Source organism: Plectropomus leopardus, chromosome 12 (assembly GCF_008729295.1).
Source record: "Plectropomus leopardus isolate mb chromosome 12, YSFRI_Pleo_2.0, whole genome shotgun sequence".
Classification (NCBI taxonomy): domain Eukaryota; kingdom Metazoa; phylum Chordata; class Actinopteri; order Perciformes; family Serranidae; genus Plectropomus; species Plectropomus leopardus.
In genome coordinates this window covers 33,055,334-33,068,906 of record NC_056474.1, presented here as the reverse complement: position 1 = coordinate 33,068,906, position 13,573 = coordinate 33,055,334, and the positions used below count along the sequence as shown (strand labels likewise).

At 44.6% G+C, this 13,573-nt stretch overlaps 1 protein-coding gene across 1 annotated transcript in view; it reads right to left on the bottom strand.

Moving 5' to 3' along the window:
* Positions 1 to 13,573, bottom strand: part of LOC121951323 (cadherin-12-like) — a 109,686-nt gene that overhangs the window by 37,339 nt on the left and 58,774 nt on the right. The window contains exons 7-8 of the mRNA XM_042497600.1: positions 6,080 to 6,333; positions 1,562 to 1,698 (exon numbers count right to left, since the gene is read on the bottom strand). Of these exons, the coding sequence (XP_042353534.1) occupies positions 1,562 to 1,698; positions 6,080 to 6,333 (391 nt within the window). The remainder of the gene's footprint in view (positions 1 to 1,561; positions 1,699 to 6,079; positions 6,334 to 13,573) is intronic.

Here is a 13,573-nt window from a genome sequence, read left to right as displayed (position 1 = left end):
CTGGAAAGCATTACTAGGTAGAGGGACGTCTGGAGTGCTTTGCTTGGCCTGCTGCTCCCTCACCCCTGCCCAGATAAGCCGAAGAGAAAATGGATTGATGGAATTCAACCAACAGGTTTGTTAGATCTCAAGGAAAATTGGTCATGGACCTGCACTTGTAAAGCGCTTTTCTAGTCTTACAACCTATCAAAGCACTTTTTACACTACATGTCACATTCACCCATACATACACTGGTCACTGAGGCTAAGTTACATGGTGCCACCTGCCACAAAGTAAACATCACACACGCTCACACACTGATGCAAAACCCATCTGGAGCAATTTGGGTTTCAGTATGATGTGCAAGGATACTACCAGAAATTGAACGATCTTCCAATTAGTGGACAACCCACTCTATCCCCACACAAAACATTGACTATAATCCAAGATTTTGTTTACAAGAAAGCACCATAGGGCATCTTTACAGTTATTGTGTAATTGTGCACTGTGGGCCCTATGCAGAGCACAGCAAACAGTTCTGTCCAGCTGCGTCCTCAGCTGACGCCATCCAGCGGCTTATCACGTGGATGCCAAAGGTGACTTTTGGTGTTGGGATTATTCACCAAAATCACCACAAAAGCTACAGTATTTGATGATTTTTAAATGAGAACAGGCAGGATATACTATAAAACAAAGCCCCTTGAAATAAATTTGAAATTTGTGATATTGGGTTTTATGAATTGACTGGACTCTACATTTATCTTGAAAAGTTTTCATTTATCAAAAATTAATGGGAAATGTATCCAGTTTAAGATTAATTAAGAAGAAGAAGAAGAATTCTTTATTCTCACATGTACATTGTACAGCAAAATTATCCTCTGCATTTTACCCATCCTTTATGCAGCAGCTTCTGCCAGCACTTTGATCAGGAGCACTGACAGGTGTATTGACCTAACATATTTGTTTTTGATGGTGGTGGAGGAAACCCACGCAGACACAAGAAGTTTGTGACACGAACCCTGGGACCTTCTTGCTGTGAGGCAACATTTCTAACCACTGGGGTCAAGGTCAAGGTAAACTTTATTATCGATGAGGGGCAATTTGTTTTACAGCCAGCAGAATAAGGTCTGGGACAAGGACAGTAAAATTTACACAACACAAAAATTATGGATAACATACAGACAGGAAGTTACATTATGCTATTTATGAGGCCAGAGGTAGCAAGGACAAATGAGTTCTTGTGTTTCACCGTCTTGCACCTCGGCAACATGTATCTGCGACCAGATGGCAGAAGCCTGTGATGTTTAGATAGAGGGTGACTATGGTTGGCAAGGATGGACCGAGCTTTCTTAGTGGCTCTGGCACTGAGCCACTGTGCAGCCCCACATATGTACACAGGCTGTGGATTGTGTGGAAATTTAAATATGCAGTGAAAGCAGACTCCACTGCCACAGTTAAAACTAGATCAGAGGTGGATATTTGATATTACAGATTGTAATGTTAAGAAGTGAATGATTTCACATTGCTTTCTCTGTTGCTATATGTGCTTTGTTTCAGATGCACGTTGTTTTGAATACTTACTGACTTTGGTTGCCACCACAGTGATGTTGTGCTGAACAGCGGTCTCTCTGTCCAGGTAATCATTAGTGGAGATGGTTCCTTCAACAGTGTCGATGTCAAAACAGCTGTCCGACTCTGTCTGCCACACCAGGGAATACCTGCAGAGATCAGAGCAGTCCACATGCGAGGGCAGAGTCAGGGTGAGGGGCTGGGTGCTGGGTATCATCACAAGGCCAAGAGGTGAGACATGCTCTCACTCCCCCAGAAGGGGACAATCCAGAAATCTTTCACCACACCAAATCGGCCCATTTGTTCTGGACTCTCATAGCTACAGTATAACCCACTCAGATCAACACATCTACCTGAATTGTTTTAAACCAGAACATTTTTAACATTGTTAAAGCATGTCTCTGCCAAGTGTTGAAGACCACAGACAGGTCCTCCAGCCCATTCTCATTCCAAAGTCATCAAATACCACATTTTTTTCAGTGATTTTGGTGAAAGATCCTGACACCAAAAGCCACCTTTCGTGGCAGTATAATACAGCTGAGACTTAATTGTTTTCACTGTAATGATATGCCACCAAATTGACAGACAGCCGGACAGCTCCTGACATGGCAGCATGGCATGCAGATGGGCGGGTCATTTTTTGAACATGGCTGGTCGGAACCTGACGCGTCCACATAATGCCTTGCTGGATAGCATCAGGTTGAAATGCTGCTGGTTACAATGTTACATCAGCAGCACCAAGGTCCGTATAGGACCTTTGGGGTGGTGGATGGGTCCAACAGACCCTGGACTTTCATGCTGAAGTCTGGCATTCGCCTACCATCTGAATGTAATGTTTTTTTCTACACCTTCCCCTAATCCTATCCGTCCTTGCCTTTTTTGCCTTATCCTAAGCATGTGCTTCTCTTGTCGTCCTGGCATTGGCTGCCATTTGCTTTTTTTGCCTAAACATAACCATGTGCTTTAGTTGACATCCCAACACGGGTAGCAGCATTCTGGAATGTCAACATAAGACACAGAAGGATACCTAGAGCATTATATGATGACTTGGGTTGAGAACATTCTCATAAATAACAGAAAAGGCTGTTTGTCTGTGCCTTCAAAAGTATCAATATGACTGTTCAAAAACGAATCATATGCCTGTTTTTTGATTGGCTATTAAACAAGTAGAACTACTTGGTGAGATGAGGGATAAAACAGGAAAATATTACTGTCATGGTTTCAAGAAGTCAATGTTGGTATAAGATCGATTTGACCATTAGTCTACAGGTTATGTTTATGCAAATAATTTGACCCCAGATTCAGTATGATACCCAATATAACTTTTGCATCTGGCTACTAAAGCAGAATTAAAATTCTAATATTAATGATTAAGTTAAAGGTTAAGATGTGACAGAGAGTCTGGTTTTGGGTAGATACCAAAAGAGTCAAAGGTGACTTGGAAAACAAGGCAGGATGTGTTTACTTTAACACTTAAGCAAAACCATAAGCTTTCCCAAAGAGAACTGTGTTGTTTTCTATGCTCACCATCCACCCTGACTCTTCCTTATAACAGATGGCCGGTGTGAACATATAACTCTTGTTTCACATAGTGATACATTGCCAAGGAACATCCAGTTCATTCCTATGGCTCATTTTAAAACATAATTACAAACTGAGTAATAGACAAGATTGGAAGAGACTGGAAGTGTCTTATACCTTTTCCACCCAAAAAAGTGTGTTTACACTGGAAAACCTGCTAAAAATCAGCTCAATGCTAGTAGTCCAGGGCTGTGTATATGACTTTGCAGCAGGCAAGCATACCTGTGTGCGTGTGTGTGTGTGTGTGTGTTTGTGTGTGTGTGTGTGTGTGTGTGTGTGTGTGTGTGTGTGTGTGTGCATGCGAGAATGGGTGGTGGGGGGCCTGTGTGCCATGTTTCCACTTCAGGGACAGGCAAAAAAAAAAAATAGGTTAGTAAACAGTATAAAGCAGCATGGAGGCCAGTGAAAACTTAATGGTGGTTACTTTGTTATATCCCTTCCGAGTGTAGTCTAAATTTTAAACTTGGTGCAAACTAATAAGTATCAATATTATGCAATATGTATTTTGTGGTGGTATTCATTGCATCTCACTAGTTAGGGGTTAAAATTAGCATGTTCACAGGGATGTTTGGTCTCTGTCAATGCTGATCAGAGCTATAGCGAACTGATACCAGTACCACTGCAAGGTTATTTGATGCGGTTGTGAATGCAGATTGTTACCTTTCCCATTACATTAAAAAGCCAGATGTTAGCAGGTCTTAACAGTTTTTTTGTGCAGTAAAAAAGGGGGCCTTATATTCCCATGCTGTTGACTCAATCACACACCCTAACCTCATCCCTAAATCCCATTTGCGTAGGCCTTCTCAAATTTATCTAATGAACAAAAAAGCTTGTTGTATTTTGATCACTACAGCTGTCTACAAGCAGCGCACATTTCACTTAAGCTATACACGTGTAATTGCAACCCAAAACCTTTCAGACTTCAGGTCTGTTTTCTTTTGTTAAACATATATACTACAGTGACTGTGAGTGCTCAGGTGACCTACACAGAAGTCCTGTCCTGCTGACATGCTGCTTTCACTTTGCTGCCTTTGGAGACAGTTGACAAAATAATCTCACCACAAAGTCACTTCTTTTCACATCTGACTGTCTGTTGGTGTCTGTTCTGGAGCTTTTGTTCAGAAAGTTGCAAAGTCGTCACAGAGTTCCATTTTCCAGAACACTTTACTGACTTTTCAACCTTAAGAAGAACTTTTCATCTCAAGGTTGAATCTAAAGGTTTACTTTGGTCTGTGTATTGATTTACTGAATTATTACAGCTCTGTCGGTCTGATTGTCTGATTTAACTTTTACATTTGAGCTATAAGAGTGGATGATTCTAACAGGACAGTGGCTGTGAGTGATTTAACTCTGACACAAGAGCATGTTTGACAGCAGATATGTGATTATTTGATAACTGTTTGTGTTGTAAAATGCATCATTCCTCCACAATAAAAGACTCTTTACTATAGCAAAATAAACCCATGATACATTGCATTAGGCTGTTAATTCCCAACTCTCTTGGAATGGACTGCATCAGCTATTTTTCAATCCATCACTGAGTTTGTGTATAAAGTTCTTCCTAATTTGTAGCTACTAGCAGGTGTCAAAGTAATGTTTTATATATATATAGTTTTTTTCAGAGATTTCAGCAATTAAGCAGTGAGACTGAGAGAGAAATAAAAAGATGTGCCAAGCTGACCATACCAGCCAGTCATTATTATTCAGGAATCTCTTTCTTGTCTTAAACCAAACCTCCATAACTTTCTTAATTACATAACAGTACATTATAAGGTAACATCATTAATGGGGTGCTAATTCATACGATATACAAACTGTTGTGTGTGCATTTTCGTAGGGTATCACACAAAATGTTCCATGGTGATGTGTTGGTTATTTTCAAATATGTGAGTACGGGATGCTGATTGTAAAGTTGTGCACTCTGAAAGTAGCACAAACATTTCTCCACATTTAGCTCTAATACATAATCAGAGGTGTGAATTTTTCAAAGTTATTTTGTCATCAAATTTAGAGCAATATTTGTGAACTTGCTCACTTATTTCATGGAAAATATATTAAAGATAATATCACTGTCAAATAAAAATGTTAAATCTATTAAATGTGATTTCTAAATGTTAAATGTTATATATAGATGTTGAATGTCAGTCAGTCATTTTCTGTAACTGCTTGTCCTCAGAAGGGTCGCGGGGGGGGGCTGGAGCCAATCCCAGCTGTCATCGGGCAGAAGGCGGGGTACACCCTGGACAGTTTGCCAGACCATCGCAGGGCCGACACATAGAGACAGACAACCACACACGCTCACAGTCACACCTAAGGGCAATTTAGAGTCACCAATCAACCTGAGCTGCATGTCTTTGGACTGTGGGAGGAAGCCGGAGACCACGGAGAGAACCCACGCAGACACGGGGAGAACATGCAAACTCCGCACAGAAGGGCCCCCGCCCAGACCAAACCCCGTTCCAACCGGGAGTTGAACCAAGGACCCTCTTGCTGTGTGCTAACCACAAAGCCACCGTGCCGCCCTAAATCTGTTAAATGTGATTTCTAAATGTTAAATGTTATATATAGATGTTGAATGTTTAATCTAAATGTTAAATCTAAATGCTAAATGTTACATCCCATATGTGAGTTTAAAACCCACAGAATTATTTAACTGACAAAGTGTAAGCTTATTTATTTAAACTGTTTGGGGTCATATTATTAGCTTATGAGCTTTGTCAGGTTTAGTTTTGCGATTATTCAGTTGATGTTAGGAAGCAATAATGTTATAACAGAGCTCGGTCTGAACTTAGGAGTTGTTAGTGTATGACCGGAAATTCAATATAACTAAAATGTTAATACTAAACTAAATCATACATCGCACTAAAACAATGCTTTAGTTCCCTTGTGTCCTCTAACAGTGGCTGTATGCAGTACAGGCTGCTGTTTATAGAATGAATTCCTGTTTACCTGACAGCACTGCTGCTGGCGTCCATGTCCTGAGCAGTTACAGAGCCGATAATGGTTCCTGGAGGAGTGTCCTCATACACGTCCAGAGAGTAGGAGGACGTGGTGAAGACAGGGGGCTCGTCCACGTCCAAGACATTCACCTTGACTGTCGCTGAGTCCTTAAAGGGCCCTAGGTGGAGGAAACGGGGGTCCAGCTGTGGGTTGGATGCCTCCACCTTGAAGGTGTATGACTTCTTGGTCTCATAGTCAATAGTCTGCGGAAAAAGCAGAAGAAAGATATGGAGAGATAAAAATGATGATTTTTATCTCTAACTGATATTTCATTGTATGAACCTTCATGGCATCTCCACAGGAGCCAGACATTTTTCAGTCATCTGTCTACGTTCATCTGTCCACATCCGATCTCTGGTCCAGTCGCACCATGGACCCACATATCAGTCTGACAGTACATTACATCGACGAAAAATGGAAATTGCGCACCAGAGTGCTCGAGACAGCATATTTTCCATCTGATCACACTGGAGAGATGGTCGGACAGGGCTTAAGAACGATGCTGTCTGCATGGGACATCAGGGAAGAGGACCTTGTCGCCATAACAACTGACAGCAGCGCCAATATTGTGAAAGCTGCCCAGCTCAATGAATGGACGCGTGTGCAATGTTTTGGGCACTGGCTGCACCTGGCAGTCGGTAAGTGCGCAGATCTTAATGGGGATATCTTTTGGTACTGACCTGCTGTTATATTCTGTGTTTTTGTGTGTTCAGTTGTATAATGTAGGACATATTAAATTATTAAATTATGTCTTTTCGACACATAATAGAGCTACAGCAGTAACGTTTTAGCTATAGAATTACAATTAAATGGCTACAGCTATTTTTTCTATTTTATTGTGTGTATTTTTAGTAGCTGGGCTAATGTAATGATTTTAGACTTTGTTGTAATTGCACTGATCTGTCATTTAAGATGAAAAGCGCAATATGAATAAAATAAATCATAATAATAATTATTATTATTATAGGTATTATAGGTCCCCGCTGATGACAAGGCATCAAGGCATCTTGTTCCAAAATGGTCAGACCTGGATGTCTTGGAGGCCGTAAAGAAAGCTCTCGCTCTCGCTGTCGGGCGAAGAGTATGTCACCATCTCATCTGTGAAGCCTGTCCTACACATCCTCCATTCTAAGCTCTTTGTAATATCCATTTTTAGAATTTGTTTATGAGATTGTAGGTTTAATACTTTGTGTTTGCAGGAAATTTAAGTTATTTTATACTTTTAAATGCATTCAGTCATTCTCATTTCAAGTAATCTGTGCTTATCAGCTGTTCAATAAATCTTAACAACTCAAAGTACTTAATTTGTATTTTCTTCATTTATTTTCAGACATTGTAGTTTTACAGTGCTTTACAGTCATTTAAAGTGGCAAAATAATTGCAATAAATAGGTCCAGGGGAGTCATACTATCAATATAACTGCCACACCTCTATCTAATGGCCAAACTTTTTTTTGCGCAGGGGGCGCAGTGGAGTAGTTATCAATTTATCGTTATCGAGGTGAACTGCTCAATATATCGTGATATTGATTTGAGGCCATATCACAGTTGGACAGATGGAACCTGTTGTGTCCACTGTGATACAGTGTCAGGTTTAAATGCTACCAGTAACAATGTGATATAAGGAGAATGAGGGTGCCTATAGGGTGAGCGGAGAGGTGATGGGGTCCAACAAACCCCAAACTCTAATGTGGGAGTCTCCCTGACTGAATGTAATGTTTTATTTCTACATAAAACCATGTGCCCTTGTTGCCTAATCCTAACCATCCATAACAGCATACGTTATCGACGTCCCAGCATTGGTAACCATGTGCTTTTGTTCCCGAAACATAACCTTTTGCAGCATCATCCCACGATGTGCTTGTGTTGACATCATGGTAGCATCATCCTGGACATAGTGAAGTTTGACCTTTTGGATATAAAATGTCATCACTTCTATGTTCTGTAAAACATTTGTCTAAAGCTCTGTCATAACTAGCATAAGAAAAAATTCTAATCAGTTTATTTTTCAGTCCATAGGTGACACGTAGGTGTCAATTTTGAAAAAAAAAAAGAAAGAGATATCAGGACACATTGACCTTACCCAAAGTCTAATCAGTTCATTGTTGAGTCCAACTGAGCATTTGAGCCAAATCTTTAAAAACATTTCCTCAAGGTGTTCTTGATATATTGTGTTCACAGGAATGAAAGTAACAGTAACCTTGACCTTTGACCTATGGCCACCAAAATTTAATGGGTTCATCCCTGAGTTAGAGCTGATATTTGTGCCAAATTTTAAGAAATTCCACTGCGTTGATGTGAATGGGACAGGGCGATAACCTGAAATCATAATGCCCCCAGCTACTGCTTTAGCCAGTATGGATGCATAGAAAATGCCACCTAAAAAAGACATTTTAAAGGCATCTACACAGCACCTGGTCCAACAGATGAGTTGCTATCTACAGCAAAAACAAAGCTGTGGATCGGCCCTCACTGTTGAACACTTCCTTTGTGATACCATGATAACCTGCCTTATTGTTGCATCCCTAACATGACTGCCTCTTGATAAATTATTTCTTCACAGTAGACACTTCAAAGGGCAGCATATTTGGTTACTAATGCCCAATCAGTGTGAAATATGCATCGCTCAGTCATTGATTTGGACACAGAAGGGGTTGATTTCTCATTCTATCCCATTCTTATCTGTTTGGGAATGCACAGGAGAGAAATGCAGGAGACAGCCACTTTGATATGGAAATGTAGCCGCAACTGTACGGAGACACATTCATATACATATCAAACTCAGTGATCACTTCATGATGTGAAACCAATTCACATTCTGAGCTCCTCTGTGTCTCTGTACAGTATAAGCACTACTGTAAAGTGAAGTACCAGCATCTAGCTAGAGTTTAATAGTACAAGAAGCTTTTAAACATGTATTTCATTAGTATGAATATATATGTAGTGGTACTAATAATATTTTACTGTGTATTTACATTGAAAGCCACAAAAACTAGAGTCAAATTTATTTCACTTATTTGTGCATTAAAGCTGGTTCTGATTCTGACAGCTGAGAGAAAATAATCATGTCACAAACAAACACACATCATCTCTGCTTTTAAACACACCTTTCACCCAGTGACCTTGTGGGAAAGAAACATATTGTGCTTTCCCACAAACAGCCCCCTGTCAGTCATGACGAGCATGTGTCAGTGTTTTCCTGTGGCTCCACACTTACATATAGGCAGAGTAGGTCAGCTATTGAGTAGAAAACATGTGCAAATAGATTTTCGCATATAAGGAGAAAATTATTTTAATTTTGTTTACAGTGTTTATGTTTTTTATAGATGGAGGGAGTAATTAAATGCGCAAAATATTTTCAAGAGCCAAATACATTCATAAAGCCTATTGTGCACTGTATACAGAGAATTCTAATTCAAACAGCACATCAGTCTTACAGACATGTTGGTCAATGATTGCTCTCCATCTTTTTTAGGTCCACCAAATATGTGCTTAATTTAGGCCCTTATGTCTATTTTACAAATGTTCATGATGCTTTTTATTGTTGGCTTGCACAGTGATGGCATGTGGCTGCGGGTCAATCATTAGGTTGAAAGATTAACTCCATCCATCCATCCATCCATCCATTTTCTTCCGCTTATCCGGGATCGGGTTGCGGGGGCAGCAGCCTAAGCAGGGAAGCCCAGACTTCCCTCTCCCCGGCCACTTCGTCCAGCTCTTCCCGGGGGACCCCGAGGCGTTCCCAGGCCAGCTGTGAGACGTAGTCTCTCCAGCGTGTCCTGGGTCTTCCCCGGGGCCTCCTACCGGTGGGACGTGCCCTGAACACCTCACCAGGGAAGCGTCCTGGAGGCATCCTAATTTGATGCCCGAGCCACCTCATCTGGCTCTTCTCAACGCGGAGGAACAGCGGCTCTACTCCCAGCCCCTCCCAGATGACCAAGCTTCTCACCCTATCTCTAAGGGAGAGCCCAGCCACCCTACGGAGGAAACTCATTTTGGCCGCTTGTACCCGCGATCTTGTTCTTTCGGTCACTACACAAAGCTCGTGACCATAGGTGAGGGTAGGAACGAAGATCGACCGGTAAATCAAGAGCTGCGAACCGATCCAGTGAGAGCTGAAGGTCACGGCCCGATGAAGCCAACAGGACCACATCATCTGCAAAGAGCAGAGACCCAATCCTCAGGTCACCAAACTGGACCCCCTCAACACCCTGGCTGCACCTAGAAATTCTGTCCATGAAAGTTATGAACAGAATCGGTGACAAAGGGCAGCCCTGGCGGAGTCCAGCCCTCACCGGAAACGAGTTCGACTTACTGCCGGCAAAGCTCTGGCACCGGTCATACAGGGAACGTATCAGGGAGTCCGAAACCCCATATTCCCAGAGAACCCCCCACAGGACTCCCTGAGGGACACGGTCGAATGCCTTCTCCAAGTCCACAAAGCACATGTGGACTGGTTGGGCAAACTCCCACACACCCTCAAGGACCCTACCAAGGGTCCAGAGTTGGTCCACAGTTCCACGACCGGGGCGAAAATCGCATTGCTCCTCCTGAATCCGGGGTTCGACTATCCGGCGGACCCTCCTCTCTAGTACCCCCAAATAGACCTTACCAGGGAGGCTGAGGAGTGTGATTCCCCTGTAGTTGGAACACACTCTCTGGTCCCCCTTCTAGAAAAGAGGGACCACCACCCCAGTCTGCCAGTCCAAGGGCACTGCCCCCGATGTCCACGCAATGTTGCAGAGTCGCGTCAGCCACGACAGCCCCACAACATCCAGGGCCTTGAGGAACTCCGGGCGGACCTCGTCCACCCCCGGGGCCCTGCCACCGAGGAGCTTTTTGACCACCTTGGTAACCTCAGCCCCAGAGATAGAGGAGCCGATCCACAACGTCCCGAGTCGAGGTCAGCAGCGCCCCGTCCCAACCATACGCAGTGTTGATGGAGCACCGCTTACCCCTCCTGAGACGCCGGATGGTGGTCCAGAACCTCTTCGAAGCCGTCCGGAAGTCGTTTTCCATGGCCTTGCCGAACTCCTCACACGCCCGGGTTTTTGCCTCGGTGACCGCCGCCGCCGCACTCCGCTTGGCCTGTCGGTACCTGTCTGCTGCCTCCAGAGTCCCACAGGCCAAGAAGGCCCAATAGGACTCCTTCTTCAGCTTGACGGCACCCCTTACCGCCGGTGTCCACCAGTGGGTTTGGGTGTTGCCGCCCCGACAGGCACCGACCACCTTACGGCCACAGCACCGGTCGGCCGCCTCAGCAATGGAGGCACGGAACACGGCCCACTCGGACTCAATGTCCCCGGCCTCCCCCGGGACATGGTCGAAGCTCTCCCGGAGGTGGGAGTTGAAGCTCCTTCTGACGGGAGACTCTGCCAGACGTTCCCAGCAGACCCTCACAATGCGTTTGGGTCTGCCAGGTCTGACCGGCGTCCTCCCCCACCATCGGAGCCAACTCACCACCAGGTGGTGGTCGGTTGACAGCTCCACCCCTCTCTTCACCCGAGTGTCCAAGACATACGGCCGCAAGTCCAGCGATACGACTACAAAGTCGATCATTGAACTGCGGCCTAGGGTGTCCTGATGCCAAGTGCGCATATGGACAGCCTTATGCTTGAACATGGTGTTCGTTATGGACAATCTGTGGCAAGCACAGAAGTCCAATAACAAAACACCACTCGGGTTCAGATCGGGGGGGCCATTCCTCCCGATCACGCCCCTCCAGGTCTCACTGTCCTTGCCAACGTGAGCGTCGAAGTCCCCCAGCAGAACGAGGGAGTCCCCAGAAGGAGCACTCTCCAGCACCCCCTCTAAGGACTCCAAAAAGGGTGGATACTCTGAACTGCCCCATGGGTAAAGGCCCGGCCACCAGGCGCTCGCCATCGAGCCCCACCCCCAGGCCTGGCTCCAGGGGGGGGGGCCCGTGACCCGCGTCCGGGCGAGGGGAACTCCGGACCATTGGCTGTCGTCATCATAGGGGTCTTGTGAGCTACACTTTATCTGGTCCCTCCCCTAGGACCTGTTTGCCATGGGTGACCCTACCAGGGGCATGAAGCCCCCGACAACTGAGCTCCAAGGATCACTGGAGATTAACTCAACAGTCTATAAAATCTCCTATCAACGTTTAGCTTGCTGCTAGCTAGCTAGCCAGGTCGAGGTTTTAAAATGTAAATATCAGTATACATTGAGGAAAAAAATAACTCGATGCCACATCACTAGACATCAGTAATACTCTTTGAATGACAAAACTTGGCTAAACCCTGAGCAGCACCAATTAATCTGTCATGATTGGCTGCCATGCAGCCTCCCTCCTCCCCTTCTGTGTGTGTTCTTCCTGTCTGCATATCCTTTTGTTTCCTAACCTGTGTGTGTGTGTGAGTGTGGGCGCGGTCTTTCCCTGCAGGCTGGGCCAGGTGCAGGCAATCTCTTGATGAGCTGGTGGAGTACTCAGACCTATTTGTCGCCAGAGTATTACTCCTACTATGTGGTAAATGTTCCTTACGGCCTCAAAGTATATTTACCTGTCGTTTCTCGAGTTTTTGTTTTTTTGCCTGTGTGGCTCATATATTGTGTTTTTCCTGCCTCAGAGTCACCTCAACTCCATGCTTTGCGCTCCAGCCACTTGTGTATCTGCCTGCCTGCATTCCTGCCTGCCTGCCTGCCTGCTTGCTTTCCTCGATATGCTCACCCAAGCACTAAAAGCCTCACAGAGAAATCACCTCACCGTGGTATGAATTGGTTGCTTTTGTTTGGTGTGATGATACGCGACAAACGGGTTGCTGTAGTCGCGCCGTTGACGTCATCAGTGTGTTGACACAGGAATAACGCAGGTGTACCATTAGCTGTTACCCGCTAATAAATGGCCAGATAAACGCCGAAGTGAGTCGACATAGTCCTCATCTTTCCTATAACAGCGACCGTTCATGACATGGTGTCAGAAGTGGCCGACAGGATGCCTGCACAGTGTGAATAATGGCAAAGTTCGGACCGCCAGAGCCTTTTGACTTCACCCGCCCGGCTGAATGGCCGATGTGGCGCCGGAGATTCGACCGCTTCCGAGTGGCGTCAAAGCTGGATAAAGACAGCGGTGAAGTGCAGGTGAACACGCTTCTCTACGCTTTGGGAAAGGAGGCAGAGGCCATTTACGACTCTTTCGTGTACGACCGAGCCGACGAAGAAGAGGAGGGAGCCGGCGGGTGTCCTCCAGAGCTCGACTACGAAACGGTAATGGAGAAATTCAGCGACCACTTCGTGCCCAAACGGAACGTTATTCATGACAGGGCGTGCTTCCAAATGAGAGTACAGAAGCCCGGTGAGTCTGTTGACGCTTTCGTCAGAGGACTGTATGAGTTGGCACAGTATTGTGAGTTCAAAGGGACAAAAGATGAACAAATCAGAGACAGGATTGTTATTGGCATATCCGACAACGAAGTCTCTCAAAAGT